At 50.2% G+C, this 26000-nt stretch overlaps 1 protein-coding gene across 1 annotated transcript; it reads left to right on the top strand.

Moving 5' to 3' along the window:
- Positions 1–4199: 4199 nt before the first annotated feature.
- TMEM179 (transmembrane protein 179) lies at positions 4200–20798 on the top strand. Its single transcript, XM_048483270.1, has 4 exons — positions 4200–4529; positions 8823–8960; positions 15580–15658; positions 19289–20798. Exons 1-4 carry the CDS (start codon positions 4228–4230, stop codon positions 19466–19468), a joined length of 699 nt encoding a protein of 232 aa, XP_048339227.1. The 5' UTR covers positions 4200–4227; the 3' UTR covers positions 19469–20798.
- Positions 20799–26000: the final 5202 nt, after the last annotated feature.

Genomic DNA, 26000 nt, shown 5'->3' with positions numbered 1-26000 from the left:
GTCTACTGAGACTGAAAGCAGCTCTTGAAGTGTTTCAGGAAGAGGTCTTCCACATCAGCTGCAACCTAGTCCTTTTTGAACTGGAGATGCCAGAGCATGAAACTGGCACTTTTTGTGTGCCGACAGATGCTCTATCACTAAGCTCCACCTCATCCTCATATCATTTTACAAGCATAAACAAAACCTTCCCAATGTTGCCAAAATGCCTTATTTAAAGAAAAGCAGATAGGGTGATGCCACAGTCACTGGCCAATTAATGCTGTGCATATCCAGGTTCTATTTCCAGCCCAAAGAAATGAATTTCCTCAAGTCTGGCCCTGAAAAGAGATCTCTGATAATTTTGTGAATGTGCTTTACTGTTCAGCAGTCCTCATTTCTTGGTTACATCTGTACATACTCTCTCCTTCCTGCAGTCAAAAAGTGTGGTGACCATGTAGGATACTGGCCCTGCCTGTCGTGTTCCCAAGAGAGAAAACCACAACCCGTGTGTAATATTCAGAGCCAGGCGAGGCTACGGCAGGGGAAAAAAGTCCCACTGATATCAAAAGAGCCAGGTTTTCATTCCATGTCTCCAGCATCCTCCACGGCAAGCAACAAATTGAACTTCGTGTCTGTATCGATTCCCATCTTGCTTTGAGAAAATGCTTGGGAGACATGAAGCATTAGATTTCAAAGGAAAGAATTTGCCACCGTTCCTACGGGCTCGGGGCCTCTCCCTCCCAGCCTCCCAGGCATGAAGGGATATAAAACCTCTGGGAATCTAATGAAAAGCCAGCTGCTATCAGTGTGGCTATCAGCGGCTCACCCTTCAGAAACTAAATTATCAGCAAAATCGCTTTGCCCAGGGCTTAACGTTTGCACCTTTCTTTCATTCTCAGGGGAAGAGACTCGGCATTCTACCAGTGTTTAATCAAGTTTTTCAGCAACGGGAATGAAATTGTGGCGCCCGCCCAGCCATTGACAGCCGGGCTATATATTGATATGTTTAACCCATGACTTCCGTTTCTGTTCTAACAAGAGACATGTTGGACTTGGCAAAATAAATCTGAATCAACAAAAGCCCCAGGATCTGAATAAACGCACCAGTGTTAATGCACATTAGTTTATCGCCATGCCCTGGAGCCAGAACTGATAAATGTTTTAAATCATAGGTGTCAAACTCGCGGCCCTCCAGATGTCATGGACTGCAGTACCCATCATCCCCTGCCAGCATCATGCTGGCAGGGGATGATGGGAACTGTCCATAACATCTGGAGGGCTGCGAGTTTGACACCTGTGTTTTAAATCAAAATCTCTTTACTTTCTCTTATCGATGCATCCTTTTAAGAAAGAAGAGCGGTGCGGCTCAGGGACAAAGCACTTGCTTGGCATGCAGGAAGTTCCAGGTTTGATTTCCAGTATCCCATCCTCCATTTTATCCTCATGACAACCCAGTGAGGTAGGTTAGTTAAAGAGCGTGACTAGCCCAAAATCTAGTTGGGATTTGAACCTAGATACCCCTCCCAACATACGTTCTTTAGTTATTATGCCATGCTGGCTCTCTCTTTAAAGACTCTCAGGTAACACGAATGACTTGACCCCTCAGCCTGAGTCCCTGGAGAGCCAAAACCAATCACTGAAGAGGCGAGAGAGGCAGAAGTCCGCCATGCATAGAGAGCTATCTTCCGGCTCTTTGCTGCGCAGAAGTCAGATGGTGGCAGAAAGTACTGTCAAGTCACCGATGAGTCATGGTGATCTCATGGGGTTTCAAAGAAAGAGACCTTCTGGTGTGGTTTGCCTGCCTTTACCTCACTGCCCTGGTATTCCTTGAAGGTCTCCCATCCAAATCCTGACCAGGGCTCACTTTTCTCAGGTTCTGAGATCTGATGATATTGGGTTACCCTGAGGATATTCAGGTCAAAGCTGCAGTCAGAGACAAAACAGCAAAGGTTGCCAGTGGTCATGCTTATCTAGTGAACTAGATTAGCCTGTGCACTCCAACATATGCCAGCCCTCTCAGTCCCACCTACCTCATAGGGTGTTTGCTGTGAGGGGGGAAGGGAAAGGAGTTTGCAAGCCCTTCTGAGTCTCCTTACAGAACCAAGCAGTTCTGGGGTCTGAGTCAGGGGTCTGCAAACTTGGCTCTCCAGATGTTCATGGACTACAATTCCCATCAGGAATTCCCTTACAGGAAAGAAAGGAGGGATATAAATCCAAACTCTTCTTTTCTTCCCCGGGACATATATTTGAAGTTAGTACTATTACCGTCCACATAGGTTTCAGTACCTTGGTCAGCAGCCCGCAGAGAAACTACCGCCCTATTTGCAAAACACCACCCATGTTTGAGCTGTCCATGGTGCTGAATAACCCTCCTCTCCGCCTCCTGACATTTCTGACTAGGTTTAAAATAAAGAAGCTGGCTATAATCACTGTGTGAAAATATGCCAAAAATAACCAGCTACCCCCCCCCTCTCTCTCTCTCTCTCTCTCTCTCTCTCTCTCTCACACACACACACACACACACACACACACACACACACACACACACACACACACACACACACACACACACACACACACACAGAGCGTACAAAATGCTGGATCCAGGATGCCACAAATCTCATGAACTATTTCCTGCAAAAGAGAAAGATTTTATTGCTCTATCCAGCATGCACACACATTTCTCCCTGTGAGTGCATATGGCCTTTGTCGGCTCGTAATGATATCCATGCAATAATAACCACTTTTGTGGAGTGGCCTACATGTGCACATTTGGACATGCACGAGAGCTCACTGCAACATTCTTTAGTGCAAGACTGGGTCACTGGGTGTGATGCCACTCCTCTCAGAGGGCTAGCATTTGTATATAGAGGTTAAGAGCAGGTGGACACTAATCTGGAGAATTGGGTTTGACTGCCCAATCCTCTCCACATGAGTGGTGGACACTTGTCTGGTGAACTGGATTTGTTTCCCTGCGCCCACACCTGAAGCCTGCTGGGTGACCTTGGCCTAGTCCCAGTTCTCTCAGAACTCTCTCAACCCTGTCTGCCTCACAAGGTTTCTGTTGTGGGGAGGGGAAGGGAAGGAGTTTGTAAGCCACTTTGAGACTGTTTATGGTTGAGAAAGGCAGAGTGTAAATCCAAACGTATCTCTTACTCTTCTGACTTCTCTCTGCCTGTTCTTTAAATAAGCAGATGAGGAAGGCTGTTATAGTTCTGAAATCTTTGCAACAGCCTTGTTAGGTAGGCCACTATCATTATCCCTATGTAGCTGTGGGGAAAACAGCCTGAGAGTTTGATGAAGGCTAATTAGTTTGCCTAGATTTGAACTGGGGACTTCTTAGCTGCTTGTGTTTCCTCATTCCCTAAAAGAGTGAACTATGAATCACAAATAAAATGGGGTCCTGTGGCACGTTAATGAGTTTAAGTGATTAAAATCTGGAATTCACTGCCAGAGGATGTAGGGGTGGCCACAGGTCTAGACTGATATAAAAGAGAATTAGACAGATTCATGGAAAAGAGGTTGGCCAGTGAGTGTTAGCCATGGTGACTGATTTGGAGAGAGTAAGCTTCTGAATCCTGGTGCCAGGTGACAACATCAGGGGAAGGCCTCATTCCCTGTTGTTGGCCCTTCAGGCCACTGCAGGGGCTGATGGGAATCGTAGTCCACAAACACCGGGAGGGGCAGAGTTGGACACATTTGCTGTAGTCAGGCTGCCAGAATGTGACCGATCAGCCAACGAGCGATTCAGATGGCGCTCTCCCAAGCCCGGATTCCCGGCATGCTAACCACTACACCACACCATCCCTTGGGCTGCTTTCCCTAGAAAGGACCTTCCAACGCCGGCGGTGCTGATGCCCCCAAAGCTGTGCCAAGCGGTTCTGGGGTCTGAGTCAGGGGCCTGCCAACTTGGCTATCCAGATGTTGGCAGGGACTGATGGGAATTGTGGTCCATGAACATCTGGAAAAGCCAAGTTGGCAGACCTCCGGACTTAGTCCAACTCTGCGCCTCCAGATGTTCACGGACTGCTGGCAGGAGCTGATGGGAATCTTGGTCCATGAGAACCTGGAGGGGCAGAGTTGGCCGCCTCTGCTGCAGAGCCTTCCCCTTTGCGCGCCCGCGCATCTCAGCGGGGGAGGAAGGCGCGCCGCGGGAGGGGGCGGAGGAGCGCGTCCCCTCCCCTCTCCTACCCTCCCCTCCCGGCTCCGGCAGCAGCGGCGGCAGCAGCAGCAGCAGCGGGCGCGGCGATGGCGCTGAGCAACCGGCTCCTGGCCCAGTGCCTGGGCGCCTTCCTGGCCTTCCTCTTCAGCTTCCTCGCCGCCGTGCCCCTGTCGGAGAACAGCCGCGACTTCCACGGGCGCTGCCCGCTGTTCGCCGAGGGCCTGTGGCTCAGCGCCAACCTGACGGCCGAGAAGCAGCGCTTCACCGTGCAGGAGTGGGGGCCCGGCTCGGCCTGCCGCTTCAGCCTCGCCGCCGGCCTCCTCTCCCTCCTTCTGGCCGCCGTGCAGGCCTGGAGGAGCCTCTTCTTGCTCTGCAAGGGCTACGAGGAGTAAGTGGGGGCCGCGGGCTGGGGGCGGGGGCGGGGGAGGTGTGCAGAAGAGATCCGGATAGATTAAAAGAAAGGGGGGGAATCCCCTAGAAACCTCCTCTCCCCTGCAGCTGCAGTGCGCATGAGTCAAGGCGGGGGGGGGGGGGGGGGGGGGAGAGGGAAGGGTGGAAAAAGGCATATATTTTTATTAGCATCCGGATCAATGCATTCGATGAAGGGGATGTAGGAACCTGGGCTGGCCCAGGAAAGCGTGCCTGGCGTTAGCGTCGCTGTAATAAATACATGCAATGTGATTATCCTGCTCTTTTTCTTCAAGAGAGAGCAAGAGCTCCCAGGGGCATGGCTGGGGAGGATTTGGAGCCTGCCCCACCCAAAGGACTCCTGGCAGGTCACCATAGCCATTCCCCTGGCACTGAACAAACTCGACTCCGCTCTGCTTGATCCCCCTGCAGGTCACCCAAAGCCTATTTGTCAATGTAAAAGGGTCTTGTAGTGGTTAAGAGCGGGTGGATTCTAATCTGGAGGACCGGGTTTGATTCCCCACGCCTTCCACCCAAGTGGCGGAGGCTTATCTGGTGAACCAGGTGTGTTTCCGCACTCCTACATTCCTGCTGGGTGACCTTGGGCTAGTCACAGTTCTCTCTGAACTCTCTCAGCCCCACCTACCTCACAAGGTGTCTGTTGTGGGGAGAGGAAGGGAAAGGAACTCGTCAGCCACCTTGAGTCTCCTTACAGGAGAGAAAGGGGGGAGGGTATAAGAAGAGAAGAAGAGTTTGGAGTTATATCCCCCCTTTCTCTCCTGTAGGAGACTCAAAGGGGCTGACAATCTCCTTGCCCTTCCCCCCTCACAACAAACACCCTGTGAGGTGGGTGGGGCTGAGAGAGCTCTGAGAAGCTGTGACTAGCCCAAGGTCACCCAGCTGGCGTGTGTGGGAGTGTACAGGCTAATCTGAATTCCCCAGATAAGCCTCCACAGCTCAGGCGGCAGAGCGGGGAATCAAACCCGGTTCCTCCAGATTAGATACACAAGCTCTTAACCTCCTACGCCACAGCTGTGTTTTTTTAAATCCAAACCCTTCTTCTCTTCTACACTTGGAGCCTCTCTGGGCCGGAATCAACTGGCTCTTGTGGGGTTTCTGAGCTGTGTGACTGCAGGCTGGTTGTTTTCTCCCAAGGTTTTGCCCGCATCTATGGCTGGCAGCTTTGGAGGCAGGCCACAGTAAGATGGGTCTCTACCGTGACGTGCCTCTGAAGATGCCAGCCATAGATGCGGGTGAGCAAAAACCACCGGACCGCAACCATGCAGCCCAGAAAACCCACCACAGCCAGCTCATCTTTTGTCTTAATTCAAACTATATTGGGCTGGGTGGGGAGTGTGTGTCCCTGTGCAAGTGCCCTTCACTTAGTATTTGCAGCCCATCACACGCAGGTATAGCAAACATTCCTTCCCATGCCATTTCAGGGTCTCCAATGGAATGGTTAACTGATGCCATCATTTGAGATATTGCCCAGAGCTTTGCAAATAGAGAAGTTTTGACACCATGGCCCTGCCTGTGCTATGAATGGCCTTCTCCGTGCATCGTGTGATACTGACTTGGCATTGAAGAAGAGGCTTCAGAAGGGAGTGTGGTGGAGTCTCCTTCTTTGGAGGTTTTTAAAGAGAGGCTGGGTGGCCATCTGACAGGAGTGCTTTGATTGTGTGTTCCTGCATGGCAGGGGAATTGGACTTGATGGCCCTCGGGGTCTCTTCCAACTCTATGATTCTGTGATTCCAATTTTCAGCAACTCCACTTAAGACATCTCAGATAACAGTTGGGAATGACCATTCTTGGACTGAGGCCTTGGAGACCAGTTGCCAGTATGAGTAGCCAGTCCTGGCTAGATAGGGCAATTGGTGGACTTTGCATAATGCTGCTTGGTCTATTAATGAAGACTTCCAAGTGATGGGATGCTGAGCTAGTGAGCAAGAAAAAGTTTTTAAAAATTTATTTTTGAGATTGACCCTTTGCAATTCTAACTCAGGCACAACCAAGAAGACACTATTTAAAATTTTTTTTTATTAGTTTCAGATATATCCAACATAAACTTATATGACACTTATTATGCATGAAATACCATTTTTACACATTTTTGCACAAAATTATAATTATCGTACAAGTCACTATAAGCTATAGAATACAATATTGAGAGTTATAAAGAACTACAGTAGAAGATTAAGAGAGAAGAGGAGAGAAGAGAGAGAAGAAAATTAAAGTCAGATTGTGGGACTTCCACTTAGCATCCTTTTTCCCCCTTGAATTTTAATTTCATTTATTATCCATATCTCTATACTTATCTGATAAATTTCTTATATTCTGATTTCATTAATATTAACACTTCAAATATATCAATAAATTCTTATATTCGTCTTTAAGTTGTAAAAATATTATTAAAGGTTTCCATACTTCCAAAAAGTTTTCTGTTGACTTATTTTTAAGTATGTTTGATAGTTTGTCGTAAGCTGCATATTCTGTAAGTTGCAATAACCAGTCCTCTACAGTTGGAGTCAATGTCTTCTTCCAGTTTTTGGCAAATTGTATCCTTGCCACCACTATCATGAAGACACTAATTCAGGACTTCTTGAGCAGCACAGTTTTTCCTAAGTGTCCCATAAAACTGGGAACTGTGTTAACATGTCCAACTGCTAAAAGGGATTTATTTTCTCATTCCCTGTTACCCAAATAGCCTAGGCAAGAACAAACTTGTCCCATTTTGTTCCATCTTTAAAAAAAACACTCACCAATGGAAACTTTTTAATCAGTTTTGAAACATGTGGTGGAAAGGGAAAAAAGCAATCTTGACACTCTTGTAGGAACGAGCATATCTTGAATCTTTCTGTACATGATTTTGTTGACGCAACCGTGCTTTCCTAGCATTACACAAATAAAATATATGCCTAACTTGCTCCTTTGCAATGTTTCTTAATGGGCATCTTATTATGCATCTAGCTAGTGTGGAAATAAGGGGAAAAAGATGTGAATGGGCTAAAGGGTGATCCAAAAGTTTCTGGCATCCCCCTTGCATGTCAAGGACACACACACATACATTCCCAGGGTTAGAACCAGCTGCCATCCGCCACATTGTGGGTGGGTTGTACTGTTGCTACTCTTTTAACGGGATTTTATGGATTTTAATGATGTTATTTGATTTGTCTTTTGTATACTGCTATTTGCTGTTTCTTGTTTGACTTGTATACTGCTCTGAGCCCTTCGGAGATAGAGCAGTCCATTCAATCGAATAAATAATAATAATAATAAATAATAGGCAAAGTTATATTCAAGGATGACTGCCTAATATGTTCTGGGATCCTGAACTTGAGCTGCACTTTGTTATGGGAATGGGGAGATATCTGAAGGGATATTATGTTGGTGAGGGAGCAAGCTTGTTTTCTGCTGCTCCAGAGACTGGGACCAGGAGTGATGGGTTCAAGGCAGAGGTGGGATCCAACCAGTTCTCACCACTTCTCCAGAAGTGGTTACTAATTTTGGGACTGGAGGTGCGTGTGTGCGGCGGCGCCACTGTTTGAATCCCACCACTATTGGAACCTGTTATTAAAATTTTTGGATCCCACCACTGGTTCAAGGTGAAGGAAAAGAGATTCTACCTAAACATCAGGACAAATTTCCTGACAGGCAGGGTTGTTTGACAATGGAATGCACTACCTCGGAGAGTGGTGGAGTCTCTTTTTTGGAGGTTTTTAAAGAGAGGCTGGATGGCCATCTGTCAGGAGTGCTTTGATTGTGCGTTGTGCTTTGATTGTGCGTTCCTGCATGGCAGGGGAATTGGACTTGATGGCCCTCTTCTTCTTCTTCTTCTTCTTCTTCTTCTTCTTCTTCTTCTTCTTCTTCTTCTTCTTCTTCTTCTTCTTCTTCTTCTTCTTCTTCTTCTTCTTCTTCTTCTTCTTCTTCTTCTTCTTCTTCTTCTTCTTCTTCTTCTTCTTCTTCTTCTTCTTCTTCTTCTTCTTCTTCTTCTTCTTCTTCTTCTCCTACTGCTTTAGAGAGGCTGAGTACAAACTGCTGTTTTTCACATGGTAGTTTATAAGCTGCATTGAATCTCGTTATGGTTGAGAAAAGTGGGGTATAAATCCAAACACTCCCTTTTCTGTTCTGAGTCCTCCACATCAGGGGAAATGAATCTAAAAATTGAGTGAATGCATAAAAATAAACAAATGTGCAGTTTGGAGAGATGCCCCACGTTGCTTACGAGTTTTGCTTTCCTTACTTCTCTCTGTGTTCTCCCATTTCTTGGTTACAGCTCCTTCTTTTATGCTTTCCTGAATTTGCTGATCAGCGCCTTTGTGATGTTCCTCGTCTTTATTGCCAGCACGATTGTGAGCGTGGGCTTTAAAATGTGGTGCAGTGCCCTTACGGACCAAGGCAGCCTGCCCTACAGGTGAGTACCGAAGCTGGTGCTTCTCTCTGTTGGCCTGTAAAGGCAGACAGATACGAGGGGATAAAGGTAGCAGTTGGATACAAGGAAAGCAAATGAGCAGAGGGACAGTCTTGCAATCACCTGGAAAGGTATGACTGGTTAAGCAACGCCAAGACAACATTGTTTTGCCTTTAGCCCAAATCCCCTGTTGGGGCCCAAACTCAATGTAGGTCAGAGATTCAGTTCTTTGGAAGAACTACATAGAAACATGGGAGAAATGGAACTGGCCAATATTCTCTTTTGAGATCCCAGAAGCTAAGCAGGGTGGACCCTGGCAAGTATTTAGAAGGAAAACCTCCAAGGAGTACCAGGGATATGACGTAGAGGTGAGCAATGGCAAACCACCCCCTAATGTCTCTTGCCTTGAAAACCCTACAGGCTCACTATAAATCAGCCATCTGACTCCAGACCTTTGGTTGCCAGACCTTTGGTTGAGGGCAGCAACAGTGTCCAACTGGCTGGCTTCCCTTCTCTTCCCCTACTTTCTCTCTCCTTCCCTTCCCTGCCCTTCCCTGCTCTTCCCTGCTCTTCTCTTCCCTTCCCTTCCTTTTCCTGCCTGACCTTCCCTCCTGTAGTTTGTTTTGAGGCTTCCTGTTTTCTCTATACTTGATGAGTGTGGCAATGGGATATGTATCTAATTGTTTTACATGTTGGTCAGACCCTTGCACAAATCTCCCACAAAACAGGAGCGGTAGTGGCTACCTCAAAATAGTAAGGTACAGTGTGGTATAGTGGTTAAGAGCAGGTGGATTCTAATCTGGAGAACCGGGTTTGATTCCCCACTTTTCCACCTGAGTGGCAGAGGCTTATCTGGTGAACCAGATGTGTTTCCTCACTCCTACATTCCTGCTGGGTGAGCTTGGGCTAGTCACAGTTCTTTCAGAGCTCTCTCAGCCCCACCTACCTCACAAGGTGTCTGTTGTGGGGAGAGGAAAAGAAAGGAGCTTGTAAGCCACCTTGAGTCTCCTCAAGGTGGGATATAAATCCACACTCCTCCTCCTCCGTAGAAAATGAAGAATTATTTCATCTAGACAGTGGTTCTTAGCCTTAAATCTACTACCTTCTAGTTTGTGACAGTATCATTACATATTCCTCCAGCTGCAAGGAAATGCAGTGCACAGTAGACAAATTATCTGGTATGTTCCACCATGCTTTGGGGTTGGTATTGGGAAAGATTTGTAAAGATGGTTTCTTTTCCTTCTGTTGGGTATTAACAAAATGGCTGAGGGCAGAAAAAGTGATGTGTCGCGCCTCATGATGAGGGTTGACTTATGCTTACACATCAATTTCTATGTTTCCTATTGTTTCCTATTGTCATATGTCGTAAAATGCCATAGTGAATGTTCTATTTAGGGCTTCAACGATTATTCGAATATTCGGTTAAAAAAATCTCTCAGGTTTTTTTTTTTGAAAAAAAAACCTCTGATGAATCGAATATTCGGATAAGCACCCAAGATGGCTGACAGCACTGGAAAGGCGAGAAAAAGAGGGACAGAAAAAGAGAGAGACAGAGAGAGAGAGAGAAGAGGCGTGCTGAAACCTCAAAAGCCCTGGACTTTTTTCACAGCACCAAGTAGAAATCCAAGTTATTGATAAAACAAAAAAAGGAAAAAAAAGGTAGGCAGACTTTCTTTAACTGACACTTTGCTCTGGAGCGAAACACCCAAATACTTTATTCGTCTGAAGTCTGCTCTGATGATGCCAAAAGGTAAATGGAGACTTCTTGGTTTGGTTTGATGCTAGGGTGAAATACATGGTTGGGACAATTCCTATGTGTGTTTGGGTGTTCTAGTGGATGCGGGCTTTATACGGAAGAAGGTGCTTAAGAAATGCATTCTCATTTTTTGGTCCTTTTCTGTTTGTGCGATATACATGAATTTGTCTCCATTCAGTTGCATGCCTTACTACCCTTCCGATACTGACACCATTGCACTACCACAAAGAGCCAGTTCAAATCCCTAGGTTCGAATCCCCGTTGTGCCATGGAAGCTTGCAGAGTGACCTGGGATCAGTCATATACTCCCAGCCTAGCCTACTTCACGAAGCTGCGCAAGTCTAAAACTGAGGAGTGGCTTGGGTCCATGATGGGGAAAAAAGGCAGAATATAAGCAAGCAAGCAAGCAAGCAAATAAACAAAACAGTGCTGTATCATGATTTATTTTATTTGGGTGCTGTGTGGTTTCCGGGCTGTATGGCCGTGTTCTAGCAGCATTCTCTCCTGACGTTTCGCCTGCGTCTGTGGCTGGCATCTTCAGAGGATCATTCCTGAAGATGATCCTCTGAAGATCCTCTGAAGATGCCAGCCACAGACGCAGGCGAAATGTCAGGAGAGAATGCTGCTAGAACACGGCCATACAGCCCGGAAACCACACAGCACCCCAGTGATTCCGGCCGTGAAAGCCTTTGACAATACATTTTTTGCCTTGACTCCAATCAGCTCACGAAAGTCCCCTCTCATTTCAATCCGCTTTCAATGCACTTTAACGATTGTTTGCAACTGGATCTTGCTATTTCACCCAGTAAAATCCAGCTGCAAAGTGCATTGAAAGTGCATTGTACTGCATGTGCGAAAGTGCCCTAAATTGATCCTCACAGGAGCCCTCTGTGGAAGGCTAGACTGAGCGAGAGATGAAGAGAGGCCATCCCAGGACCATCCAACAAGCTTCAGAGCAGAATGGAGATTTTTACCTGGATCTCTCCAGGTTTCGTCAGACACTGTGGCCACTACAGCCCACACAAATTGGTCCCAAACTGATGAAATGAATCTGGGCAGAATTAGACTTAGCCCGCAGGAACATTTGATGCTTCCTTACACTGAATCACAATATTAAAATATTGCTTAATTTAATATACATATATATTCAAACTTGTCAAACTTGTTATTTTTTCACGGATGCAAGACGACAGCTCAGCCGTGAAGAAACAACAAGTTTGAATATATATATTAAACTAAGCAATATTTTAATATTGTGATTGTGTTTACGTATTGCCTGGTTACCAAGCTGTTGTTCGGCATTAGGTATTATTTTGCAATCCCTCATTGTTTGATGTTTGATACTAAATCACACCATTTGGTCCATCAAGAGCAGCACTGCTTATTCAGGCTGGCAGCCGATTCCAGAGACTTTGGCTGAAATCTTTCCCCATCTAGATCAGTGGTGGCGAACCTTTTCGAGACCGAGTGCCCAAATTGCAACCCAAAACCCACTTATTTATCGCAAAGTGCCAATGCGGCAATTTAACCTGAATACTGAGTTTTTGGTTTAGAAAAAACGGTTGGCTCCCAGGCGTGCGTTACTCGGGAGTAAGCTTGGTGGTAGTCGGTGGCTTTGCTTTGAAGCAACCGTGCAACTCTTCCAACGGGTGAATCACAACCCTAGGAGGGTTTACTCAGAAGCAAGACCCATTGCCAGCAACCGAGCTTACGCCCAGGTAAAGGATCACACTTTAGTTCTTTGCATGAAAGTCAGTGGGGTTTAACAGCGCTTAACAGGGTTACCTACACTGCTTCCCCAAAACTAGGTCTTAGGTTTAATGCTAATAATTGAGCCCAGCATCCCAGGCCAGCCTAGATGTGAGGGGGGGAGTGACTCTATTTGTGCGTGCTCACAGAGAGGGCTCTGAGTGCCACCTCTGGCACCCGTGCCATAGGTTCGCCACCACTGATCTAGATCCGTATCCTTTTTAAATAGAGCTAAAACTGGATTGAATCTGGGATTTTCTGCGTGCCAAGTCGCTGAGCCACGGCCTCTTCCTGCCATGGCTTCCAAGGCTTGTACATATTACAAGCTGAGCATCCTTTCCAGGAGACGTTCCAAATTGATTCATACTCTAACTTGAGATTCTGCACTTGCACAATGTTAGTTTAATTTTCGTCTGTCCTAGTCTTGGACAGTATTTAAAATTCAGAATTGAAGCCTACAAGATTATTTTAAGGCTCCAGGGGACTCCAGGTATGCTGACGGAAGCGCACACTCTTTGTAAAAAGAGAGGAAGCTACCCAATCCCGGCATTTTTGTCTAAACCGTGGGAAATTTCTCAACGCAGTGTCTGAGGGATGGACCTCTGATTAGCATCCGAAGTTAGGACAAAAAAAGGCTGAAGCAAGAATATGTTTTGTGCGATTGCAGGACCTTCTCAATTTGAGCTCATAATTTCTGAGCAAACAATCCATGATGGCACTTGTCATTAGCCACCCATTCTTGTTCACAATGAGGAGAATTTGACAATTATGGACAACGTTGTCTGAGTGCTCCAAATGTAACTGGTTGGATACAGCTCAGCATTTCCACATGCTCTGCAGCTGTTGTGTGAGCGGATGTGCAAGAAAAAGACAGCAGTAGCTGCATGTGCTAAGTCAAACTTACTGCATTTCCACTTGTGCAAGATATTGTGCTCTATAATATATAGAGAGGAAAACACCGCACACACGTGCACTTTGAATCCACTTTCAACGCACTTTGCAGCTGGATTTTACTGTGCAGAATAGCAAAATCCACTTTCAAACAATTGTGAAAGTGGATTGTAAATGCATTATTCTGCACGTGCGGAAGAGGCCTGGGTGTTGGAAACAGAACTATGCTTAAGTCCATTTCTATTTCTACTTGCATATCACTGGATTCAAGCCAGTGTCTTGTATCCGGGCTGTGTGATACAGGTCATTCATAACTGTTGTATTGTTGGGTGGATTTGGGGTGCACAAACATCACTGTCAGAATTTTAGATATTGTTTGTGGTGCCGTTAGTACTGAGCATCGCACCTCCCGTTCCCAGTATGAATCTGTGAACCCTTTAAGGATTTCCAGTGGTCTAACATATACACACCACCTTTTCAAAACCCCTGTGCTCCCTTGCCCTGGTGTTGTCGTGAACAAACATGCATCGAATCAGAATTTTAAGAGCAGAAGAAGAGGTCTTCTGATCCATCTAGCTCAGCCTTTTGTTTCCATCAGTGGTCAGCAACATGTCCCCAGGAAACCCACCAACAGAGCATGAATGAAACAGCCTTCTTATTGCCTCTTGTTACTCAGTGTTCAGCAAATAGAAGTAAGCAAACAGCAATGCTCTCCCAGTGAGTCCAACAGTCTAATATGTGCTGATGTAACATTTACTAAAAATTCCTCTTCATATTACATAAGTATCGTGTAGTGACTGCCAGGCATGAAGCCTCCCAGTTTTAGTGACAGCACAGAAAGGCCCCGACAAACGTAGGGTTGGATCCTCTCGTTTTATTCCACCAACTTTACTCTGGCATAACATTCCTTCTCCTGGTGGAAAAAGGCTTTTTGGAGTGGTTGGATCTTATGGATTTATTCTGTAACAGTAGCATCTTCCTTTGGTACAAAATACCTTCCCTCGATGCAGGGGCGTATCTATAAAAATAGCACCTGGGCAAAGAGTAGAAAGTACGCCCCATTATGCCAGTAAAATTCTGCACCCCCCCAGCATCCTCCCTCCTGCCCCCTGCCTGCCCTGTGCCCCTACCTCTCTCCAGAGGCTTGTGTGTGTGAGCAATGCAGAGCTTCTCTTGGAAGAGCAGCCAATGCTCCATTTGCTTCAGCTTTTCCGCCCTCCCCCCATGAGTAAATGGCAGCAGCCCAGGGACATTTGATCCCATATATCCCCCTAGGTCAGTGATGGCGAACCTATGGCACGGGTGCCAGAGGTGGCACTCGGAACCCTCTCTGTGGGCACGCGCACACAGAGTTCGTCATGTGGGGGTGGGAAATCACCCCCATACACACACACATCTAGGCTGGCCTGGGCCACTGAGCACGACGTGCACGCACCGCAGTGAGCAGGGAGGACTTGGCTGGCGGGCCTAGTACCTGTGCTCCAGGTGGCTGCTGCCCTAGGGGGCGGGTGCAGAGGAGGCAGAGATGCTAGAGAAGCACAGAGCAGTGTACGCGGGACTTGCTGGAGGCTAGAGCAGGCTGGCCCCTGCTCGAGTGGGTGGAGCGGAGGAAGAGGGAGCCAACTGGTTTTTTCTAAACTAAAACCTCAGTATTCAGGGTAAATTGCCGTGTTGGCGCTTTGCGATAAATAAGTGCGGTTTGGGTTGCAATTTGGGCACTCGGTCTCAAAAAGGTTCGCCATCACTGCCCTAGGTGGTGCAGTGCTGCGATGGCATTAAGGGAAGGCACCTTGAGGCCATGAGTGGAACAACTCAATAGGATCCAACCCAAGCACAGTTTATGTACAGAATATGGCTATAGCTGAACAGTTCATACAGCATCTTTTGTTCACAACCTGAAGGAAACTGGCAGCAACACAGAAAAACACCTGAAAGTGTATTAACATTTTGGCCCTAGTTCAATTATTTCTGTGTGTGATAAAACTGAAGCGAGCTTTGATTGACAGGCTGCAAGAATGGCTGCAGGACGAAAGTTCGTCTGCTTTTCAAAGGGTCGAGGATGATTGTTTTAAAAGGACGATGTTGTCAGGCAGCGGTGGGCTTTTCGTGCTAGAAAATGAAGCTTTATGGCAACTTGATTCAGATGAAGCCTGGAAAGCTCTTTTGGAATGGCTGAAATGATTTTCTCTTCTTTCCCTTTTCACCCGACGCGTCTTCTCCTCCAAGTTGTGAAGAGTTGCAGGACATAGATCTTGAGCTGAATTTAGAAACCTCGTCGTTCTATGACCAGTTTGCCATCACGCAGGTGAGTCAAAGGCTATCCCACTTGGTCTCTCTGTTCCTAGGAAAGGATCTGGATATTCTGTAACAATCTCTCTGAACAAAGAAGCATCCAGTACCCCTACCATTGCTTGAGGCCTGTTTGCATGTGCATGTCCATCATTGTAGGCAGTGAGAAGTTACGGGCTGTGGTAGTCATCCAGTGATTCACAACTGCATTTGTGAATTGACTCAGGTGAATACCGTATATACCGGCCTATAAGACGACTTTTTAACACAGGAAAATCTTAACAAAAGCCGGGGGTTGTCTTATAGGCCGGGCACCCCCCACCCCCTGCTTGGACTTGCCACCGCCTAGCCCAAGGCTCTTTCCTGCTTGCTGTGCGGCTCTTGCCCGCCTGCCCGCCGCCGCCGCCGCCACCGGCCCCACACATCCCCCTCGGCTCAGGCTGGCTCCAGGTTGCCCTTCAGGCAGTCAGCCTGAGCCTCTGTCTATGATTTTCTTAAAAGGGCAATTCCCCAAAGACTGCTTAAAGGGGAAAGTTTCCCCTTTAAGCAATCTTTGGGGAATTGCCCCTTTAAGAAATTCAGAGCCGGGAAGAGACTGGCGGGAGATCTCCCCTCTTCCCCAGCCAGCCAGGCAGCCTCCGTGCAAGAGAGGAGCTCCAGCTAGCAGCTTCCATACGAGGATTGCAGGCTGGGGCACCCCTCGTTTCCACGGAGGCTGCCTGGCTGGATGGGGAAGAGGGAACATCTCCCCTCTTCCCCAGCCAGCCAGGCAGCCTCCGTGGAAACGTCCGTGTCCCGTCCCTGCAACAATCGGCTGGCCTCCACCGAGGCCAAGGAAGGCCACCCGGGGTGCCGCCGCTGCTCTGTCCCGCCCCCACGACGATCGGTCGGCCTCCGCTGAGGCCAAGGAAGGCCGCCTGGGGTGCCGCCGCTTCTGCTCTGTCCCACCCCCAGGACAATCAGCCAGCCTCCGCCGAGGCCAAGGAAGGCCATCTGGGGTGCCGCTGCCGCCGGGGCTCTGTCCCGCCCCTGCGACGATCGGCCTGCCTCTCCTGAGGCCGAGGCCACACAGGGTGTCTCCGCTGCCTCTGCCACGGGGTAGTCTTATATGGCGAGTATGTGCCGAAATCTATATTTTAACTGGAAAAGTGGGGGGGTCGTCTTATACCCCCAGTCGTCTTGTACGCCGGTATATAAGGTAGCATTATTTTGGAGATTCAAATGGAAGCGATAGTTGCCTAATTAAGAACAAGAGTCTGGCATCAATGTTGAGGGCAGCCAGTTTTGCCCAGAGAAGTTCTCTCGGCACAGAGTCAAAGGCAGCCTTTAAATCAATAAAGGCAGCGTAGAGTTTGTTATCTGCATTGATTGAGTATTTACTGGATAGGTGTAATAGCACCAAGGCGTGGTCCAGAGGAGATTTCCCCTTGTGAAAGCCTATTTGTTCAGCCCCCACTGCACCAGAGTGGGAAAGCCACAGCTGAAGTTTCTTCAGTAGCAATTTGGCATAAATCTTCCCTATCACTGAGAGGAGGCTGATGGGGCGGAAGTTGGCAGGCTCTGAGTGACTTCCTTTTTTATGGATGGGAAACACAGTCGCAGACAGCCAAGTCTTGGGTAGGATACCTGAGTTGTTTACTTGGGTAAAAAGAGTGGCCAGGATAGGGGCCCACCAATCAGTATGAAATTTCAGAATCTCTGGAATTATAGAATCGGGGCCAGGGGCTTTCCTTCCTTTGAGGTCCTCTAACAGCTCAACTACTTCTTGAGATGAGACAGGAGGCTGGAAGTGATAGGTGGATTTATAGGTGGGGTTGGATTCAGACTTAATAGTAACAAGAATTTTTCCACACCTGGAGCATGATTTTAGTGCCTCTCCCTGTTCCATGACTCCACAAAGGGCCTCAAAAAACTTGCTCCTGGGGAATCCCCTCTCTTCTGAGGAGAGGGTTTCAGGGAGGTATAAAATCTCTTTGAGCCCATGGAAAGATCTAGTCTGCATTCAAACCATCATTTGGATATTATCAGCCCTGTCCATGAGTTGGATGTGGCGTAGCAGCTGCCCTTGGCTGCTGCCCACAAAGAGGCTTCCTGGTGATGTGGGGAGGCTGGAAAAGTCCAATAGCCTCCTTACCACCAAGGACCCTCTGTAGGCTCCAATGGCTTAAGTCCAAAGCATGGCCCTCTAATGTAATGCTGCCAATGACCGGGAGGGGCCGGCTAAGGTTGGTTCCTCTCCTGACCATGCCCCACCCCACCCCACCCCTGGAGGACAGGAGAGATGGACTTGTCAGATCCTGCAATCCAAGCTGGAATACTTGGCAATCAAACCAACAATAGTTTGAGACAAAAAAGACCCAGTGAAACATGTGGGGATTGTTATTGAGTCAAAATCTTGCCTTCGTTCGGCAGAGGCGAAAATCTTGCCTTCGTTCGGCAGAGGCGAATTTACTGGTGGTCCCCCGTCCCTCTATGATGTGGCTGGCCTCTACCCGGGTCAGGGTTTTTACGGCCCTAATGGAACACCAGCTTTCACCAGCTGTTAGGGCCCTGCGGGACCTTGGGGGGTTCCGCACTGCCTGCAAGACTGAGCTGTTCCACCGGGCTTTTGGGGGGGGGGCAGGCCGTGGAGTTACTGCCCCTCCTTGATGCCCGGTGTATTATCTGTCTTCATTTCTGGCATTTTCCAGTCCCCTCCTGGGGGATAGGATCGGACGTCATCCATTAAATTGTGGGTGGGCCTTATTGCTGCTACTGATTTTATTGAATTTTATTGAATTTTAACTGAATTATTTGATTTGTCTTTCCTACTTTGCTATTTACTGTTTGTTTTATGTGATGTAAACCGCTCTGAGCCCTCTGGGGGTAGACCGGTCTATCAAATCAAATTAACAACAACAACAACAACAACAACAAAATCACTGTCTGCCAAATGCAGAAAGCTGCTCTACTAGGCTCTGCAAACATTTTACGCCGATACGTCACGTCTTCCTAAGTTCCAGGGTGGAACTCGAAGCGGATAGAAGGCCAACACCAACCAGTGATCTGGCGGTTGTGATACAATGTGTTTGTTGTTTTTGTCAATAATAATAATAATAATAATAATAATAATAATAATAATAATAATAATAATAATAATAATTCACAAAATACAAGGACCTACAAATTGAAGTTGAACGATTGTGGCAGAAAAGAACAACAGTAATCCCACTAGTAGTCAGTGCTCTAGGAGGAATCCCAAGAAATCTTGAAAAACATCTGGAAAGCCTAAACTTGGACAGAACATCAGTCCACATGCTGCAGAAAGCAGCACTTCTAGGAACTGCACACATTCTACGCAAATACCTCTAATATCCTAGGTCCTTGGGAAGGACTCGATATTCAGAGATGAATTCCAGACACTTGTGCTGTGTTGTTATGTGTATACTACTACTACTACTACTACTACTACTACTACTACTACTACTACTACTACTACTAATACTAATAATAATAATAATAATAATAATAATAATAATAATAATAATAATAATAATAATAATAATAATAAATGAAATTGCCAGTTATACTTTTGGTTCTTCAGCTGATTTTGCAAAGAACTGTTAAAAACCATTTAATTTCCTCTTCTGTATCTCTTTCTCTCTAGTTTGGCCTCTGGGCTGCCTGGCTGAGTTGGCTAGGAATTACCATTTTGGCCTTCATGAAGGTTTATCATAATTACCGACAGGAAGACCTCCTGGATAGCCTGATTCACGAGAAGGAGTTTTTGCTCGGACGCTCTTCCTCACGAACTTCTTTTCAGGATGAAAAAAGTGGCATGATCTAACAAGTGGACGAGCCAGTTGTAGGTTTTCTAATTTGCTGTTCTAGTCGAAGTTTAAGTATGGAAATAGTGTGGGAATGTCTGTGAAGTGGATTTTAAGAATGTGGGATTGAGCATCCCGTTAGGGGGATATTTGTGGTCTGTAGACACACCGCCATTAGTGTAACCCATAGGGCTCGTTCACACATGCATGCACAACGTCATAACCTCCCGTCGTTGGCATATTCAGGCCATAATGGCCTCTTGGCCAAACATACAAACTCTCTCCTCTGAAAAGTATGACATATTATATTTGAGTTGACATCAGGGGATCTCAACATTTTGTTTAGGGGGATTAATCTGTGAAGGCCTCATTTATACGTGCCAGTTATCCCTGGAAGTAGGAATGGATTCCCTGGAAGTAGGAATTTGATTGTGTGTTCCTGCATTGCAGGGGGCTGGAACTTGATAGCCCTCGGGGTCTCTTCCAACTCTATGATTCTGTGATTCTATGGATGAATAGTGAGCATGCATGTGTGAACCATGTAGTCTTAGTACTTTGATATAGATTCTTTTTGCGGATTAAAAAGGCCATCAACGACTAGCTTATTCTTCAATCTCCTGCTGGATTTAGCCTTGAGCATTTATGTGTCTTCTCAAGATGTTTCAAAACATATGCCCAGTTCATTCAAACACCCAGAAGGTTCCTCTCCAGTACAAAGATAATGCCATGAATGATGTGGACCTATTTACCTTATAAATCCCCAGATAGGAAGCTCTCGTGCATAGTTCAGGGTCCCACTGGTGCAAAAAATAAAAATCCCAGTTATTGTAATTCTTTCCATCCAGTGTTCTTGCTTCTATGACACATTCTTCATTATTGAGTGATTGGGAGGAAGCAGGGAGATCTATACTTACTTAGTGAATGAAACTTTCTAAATCGTTGTCCCAAGGGCCCAGTTCCTGACACCATCATGTATTAGGCCAGATGGTTATGTCCATTGGCTACAATACGTAGGGTTCTGATTTCAGCAGATGTCCTCACAAACTCCTGAAGAGTGACATTGGGAATCATATGCTATGCCACAGGTGTCAAACTCGTGGCCCTCCAGATGTTATGGACTACAGTTCCCACCATCCCCTGCCAGCATGATGCTGGCAGGGGATGATGGGAACTGTAGTCCATATCAGCGGAGGGGCGCGAGTTTGACACCTATGTGCTAAGCACATGGTGCATGGTGGTATTACACATGACAGGTGGGGGGGGGGCAATACTAAGAAGCTCCACTTGAAAGTAAGTCCCATGTTATTTTATTTAATCAGTGGCATAGTGGTTAAGAGCAGGTGCATTCTAATCTGGAGGAACTGGGTTTGATTCCCCGCTCTGCCACTTGAGCTGTGGAGGCTTATCTGGGGAATTCAGATAAGCCTTTGCACTCCCACACATGCCAGCTGGGTGACCTTGGGCTAGTCACAGTTCTCTCTGAGCTCTCTCAGCCCCACCTACCTCACAAGCTGTCTGTTGTGGGGAGAGGAAGGGAAAGGAGCTTGTCAGCCCCTTTGAGTCTCCTACAGGAGAGAAAGGGGGGATATAAATCCAAACTCTTCTTCTTATCATTCATTCATTCATTCATTCATTCATTCATTCATTCATTCATTCATTCATTCATTCATTCATTCATTCATTCATTCATTCATTCATTCATTCATATTCCACCCTTTCCCCACGGGGCTCAGGGCGGATTACAACATAAAAACTTAACCATTGACTAAAAATATGGCATTACTATTAAAAACAATTAAAATATATTAAAATGTCATACTGAGCGCCCAAACTAATAGATTAAACTGATGGCAATTAATAAACATTTCCATCTCCCCCCTCCCCCTCCCCAGAGGCCAAGAGAGATGATCTCCAAAATTCAATCCGGCTGGCTAGATCGAAAGGCCTGGCGGAACAGCCGCGTTTTGCGTGCCCTGCGGAATTGCCACAACTCCCGCAGGGCCCAAACATCGCTTGGCAGCTTGTTCTACCAGGCCAGAAGCGAGCCGGATATCTCTCGAGCTAGGATTTATTCAATAGGATTTATTCAATTGGATTTACTTCCAGGAAAGAGACTTTAGGATTGCAGCCACTGCGTTGGATTTTAGACTAAATTGGTAATTTCCACGGATCCCCTCTTGACTTCTGCAGACCCTTCTCGAGTACAGTTCCATTCCGCCACTGGAAAATTTAATCTGGATCCAGCCCATTGTCTTTGGAAGAAAACATGCCCATTTTTCAGTGGACTGCCAGCTACCTAATAAATCATGTATATAAATTATGCTTTTGTCCAAGTGTTGATATCATCTGGTCTCTCCCCCCCCCCCCCAAATTTTACTGTTGATTTAGGATGTAAATATTCATTGTTATTATTACTTTTATATCCTGCCTTTTGTTCAACAGGGAAGTTAAGGCAACATATCTAGGGCTCCTAGGAAGCATCTCATTCAGGCACTGATCAGACCCAAACCTGTTTAGGATCAGCAAAGTTACTGGGTCAGGTGTCTTCCAACCATACCTTGGGGCCCAGAAGTACAATTGCGCCCCTCAATTGAAACATTAAGAGGATAGGATCCAAATGTAATGCCAATTTCTTATGTTCTTATGGTCATTCATGACCAGGAGATTTCCCACTATGAATTCTAAATTTCAAACCAATGAAAATTACGGGATTGAAATTGCTCAGGGTTTCCCCCAAATGCGAACCTTGACACTGAGGTACATTCGCCCCTCCTTCTCACTAAAATACCCCTGACTCATTTTTAAAGAAAGAAATCTTTTATCAGGATTGGAATTTGCGGCCATGTTGAACATTGCACAAATCTGAATTATGCATTTTAATGTATTGTCGAAGGCTTTCATGGCCGGATTCAACTGGTTGTGGTGGGTTTTCCAGGCTGTGTGACCATGGTCTGGTGGATCTTGTTCCTAATGTTTCACCTGCATCTGTGGCTGGCTGGCATCTTCAGAGGTGTATCACAGAGAGAAGTCTGTTACTAGACACAGTAAGAGATTTTCCTCTGTGATACACCTCTGAAGATTCCAGCCACAGATGCAGGTGAAACGTTAGGAACAAGATCCACCAGACCACGGCCACACAGCCTGGAAAATCCACAACAACCAGTATGCATTTTAAATTTGTTCTGCACTTCTTCTTCTTTTTTTAAAATCTGCTCCTAGGAAATTTGGTTCAGCCACAGGGCAGTGTATTAGATTATCGTCATATTGGATTTTTTTTAAAAAAGTAAGTTGTTGCATATATTGGATAAACTCTGTAGGTCTCCTGGAGGGATTGCAGAGCAACTTGGGTTTTTTTAATTCATCTTTGAGGTTGGCATGTGAAATATATTATTATTGCTTAGTAAAACGTAGTGACCTGGGCACTAGAGACAGCTGCCTTGTAAGCAATTAATATATAATGCTTGCTTCTTCATATACGCAACTAGAATCTTTTAATGATATACTCTGCTGTAGAACGTGGAAGTACTACTATTCCTTTGTGATCTTGCTTTCATCGGGTGATTATTATCAGCTACCTGTGTGTACATTCCACAGCTGTCTGGTCAGGTAGATGGCTTGTCTTTAAACTGGGATGCTTTTTCCCTTTGTGCCAAACTAGTCCAGGTAAAAGTTGCCATCCAAAGAATCAGAATGCTGCAGGCCCTTTATGCATTTGTGGTTTCCTTTGCATGGAACGTCCATTTCCTTTGAGTTTGGTTCTGAGTTACACATGTGTTTCCTCCTCTTCAGAACTCACTGTGCTGCACATCAAAGAAGCCCCGTGGTTTCTAATAGCAGGCAAAGTGCAGTGCAAATCATCCCCAGCGTACAATTTGTTTATTTCACTGCAGTGGCAAACTGGGTTGAATTTTTCATTGTGCTGTTCTCTAGAACCCCAAGATGTCTTTCCCTCTCAGTCTCTGCAAGTTCAGACCCCATTGTCTCTGTGTGTGTGTGCATGTATGTGTGATTTACACAGCTGATTTATGGCGACCAGTAGGGTTTTCAAGGCAAGAGATACTTGCCTATTTATTTATATATTTATATATTTGTTTGTTTGTTTGTTTATTTACTGCCCTATCCTCACAAGGCTTAGGGCAGGTCACAGTATAATTTCCCAAAGATACAAACAGTAAACTTTAAAACATTACAATAATAACAGTACAAAAACATATACTATAGTACTAAAATCAATACTAGGACAGGTGTTAAAAACAGATGGGTGATGAAGCCCCCCCCTCTATTCCTCCCCCCCCCCCGGAGGCTGAAAGAAGATGACAACTGGGGTGATGTGTGGTTTCTGGGCTGTATGGCCGTGTTCTAGCAGCATTCTCTCCTGATGTTTCGCCTGCATCTGTGGCTGGCATCTTCAGAGGATCTGATAGTAGTGGGGGGTGGGGGGGGGGGGGGGGGGGGGGGGGAGGGGTGGGGGGGGGGGGGGGTGGGGGGGGGGGGGGGTGGGGGGGGGGGGGGGTGGGGGGGGGGGGGGGTGGGGGGGGGGGGGGGTGGGGGGGGGGGGGGGTGGGGGGGGGGGGGGGTGGGGGGGGGGGGGGGTGGGGGGGGGGGGGGGTGGGGGGGGGGGGGGGTGGGGGGGGGGGGGGGTGGGGGGGGGGGGGGGTGGGGGGGGGGGGGGGTGGGGGGGGGGGGGGGTGGGGGGGGGGGGGGGTGGGGGGGGGGGGGGGTGGGGGGGGGGGGGGGTGGGGGGGGGGGGGGGTGGGGGGGGGGGGGGGTGGGGGGGGGGGGGGGTGGGGGGGGGGGGGGGTGGGGGGGGGGGGGGGTGGGGGGGGGGGGGGGTGGGGGGGGGGGGGGGTGGGGGGGGGGGGGGGTGGGGGGGGGGGGGGGTGGGGGGGGGGGGGGGTGGGGGGGGGGGGGGGTGGGGGGGGGGGGGGGTGGGGGGGGGGGGGGGTGGGGGGGGGGGGGGGTGGGGGGGGGGGGGGGTGGGGGGGGGGGGGGGTGGGGGGGGGGGGGGGTGGGGGGGGGGGGGGGTGGGGGGGGGGGGGGGTGGGGGGGGGGGGGGGTGGGGGGGGGGGGGGGTGGGGGGGGGGGGGGGTGGGGGGGGGGGGGGGTGGGGGGGGGGGGGGGTGGGGGGGGGGGGGGGTGGGGGGGGGGGGGGGTGGGGGGGGGGGGGGGTGGGGGGGGGGGGGGGTGGGGGGGGGGGGGGGTGGGGGGGGGGGGGGGTGGGGGGGGGGGGGGGTGGGGGGGGGGGGGGGTGGGGGGGGGGGGGGGTGGGGGGGGGGGGGGGTGGGGGGGGGGGGGGGTGGGGGGGGGGGGGGGTGGGGGGGGGGGGGGGTGGGGGGGGGGGGGGGTGGGGGGGGGGGGGGGTGGGGGGGGGGGGGGGTGGGGGGGGGGGGGGGTGGGGGGGGGGGGGGGTGGGGGGGGGGGGGGGTGGGGGGGGGGGGGGGTGGGGGGGGGGGGGGGTGGGGGGGGGGGGGGGTGGGGGGGGGGGGGGGTGGGGGGGGGGGGGGGTGGGGGGGGGGGGGGGTGGGGGGGGGGGGGGGTGGGGGGGGGGGGGGGTGGGGGGGGGGGGGGGTGGGGGGGGGGGGGGGTGGGGGGGGGGGGGGGTGGGGGGGGGGGGGGGTGGGGGGGGGGGGGGGTGGGGGGGGGGGGGGGTGGGGGGGGGGGGGGGTGGGGGGGGGGGGGGGTGGGGGGGGGGGGGGGTGGGGGGGGGGGGGGGTGGGGGGGGGGGGGGGTGGGGGGGGGGGGGGGTGGGGGGGGGGGGGGGTGGGGGGGGGGGGGGGTGGGGGGGGGGGGGGGTGGGGGGGGGGGGGGGTGGGGGGGGGGGGGGGTGGGGGGGGGGGGGGGTGGGGGGGGGGGGGGGTGGGGGGGGGGGGGGGTGGGGGGGGGGGGGGGTGGGGGGGGGGGGGGGTGGGGGGGGGGGGGGGTGGGGGGGGGGGGGGGTGGGGGGGGGGGGGGGTGGGGGGGGGGGGGGGTGGGGGGGGGGGGGGGTGGGGGGGGGGGGGGGTGGGGGGGGGGGGGGGTGGGGGGGGGGGGGGGTGGGGGGGGGGGGGGGTGGGGGGGGGGGGGGGTGGGGGGGGGGGGGGGTGGGGGGGGGGGGGGGTGGGGGGGGGGGGGGGTGGGGGGGGGGGGGGGTGGGGGGGGGGGGGGGTGGGGGGGGGGGGGGGTGGGGGGGGGGGGGGGTGGGGGGGGGGGGGGGTGGGGGGGGGGGGGGGTGGGGGGGGGGGGGGGTGGGGGGGGGGGGGGGTGGGGGGGGGGGGGGGTGGGGGGGGGGGGGGGTGGGGGGGGGGGGGGGTGGGGGGGGGGGGGGGTGGGGGGGGGGGGGGGTGGGGGGGGGGGGGGGTGGGGGGGGGGGGGGGTGGGGGGGGGGGGGGGTGGGGGGGGGGGGGGGTGGGGGGGGGGGGGGGTGGGGGGGGGGGGGGGTGGGGGGGGGGGGGGGTGGGGGGGGGGGGGGGTGGGGGGGGGGGGGGGTGGGGGGGGGGGGGGGTGGGGGGGGGGGGGGGTGGGGGGGGGGGGGGGTGGGGGGGGGGGGGGGTGGGGGGGGGGGGGGGTGGGGGG

This window comes from Sphaerodactylus townsendi, linkage group LG02 (genome assembly GCF_021028975.2).
Source record: "Sphaerodactylus townsendi isolate TG3544 linkage group LG02, MPM_Stown_v2.3, whole genome shotgun sequence".
Taxonomy (NCBI): domain Eukaryota; kingdom Metazoa; phylum Chordata; class Lepidosauria; order Squamata; family Sphaerodactylidae; genus Sphaerodactylus; species Sphaerodactylus townsendi.
Note: the sequence above shows the minus strand (reverse complement) of the source record. Positions and strands in the feature narration are given on the sequence as shown.

Bases quoted from the DNA above. Each gene is read 5' to 3' on its own strand.
- TMEM179 (XM_048483270.1), top strand. From the start codon at position 4,228: ATGGCGCTGAGCAACCGGCTCCTGGCCCAGTGCCTGGGCGCCTTCCTG. The intron at 4,530-8,822 runs GTAAGTGGGGGC...TCTTGGTTACAG, and splicing joins CTCTGCAAGGGCTACGAGGA to CTCCTTCTTTTATGCTTTCC. The intron at 15,659-19,288 runs GTGAGTCAAAGG...CTTTCTCTCTAG, and splicing joins ACCAGTTTGCCATCACGCAG to TTTGGCCTCTGGGCTGCCTG.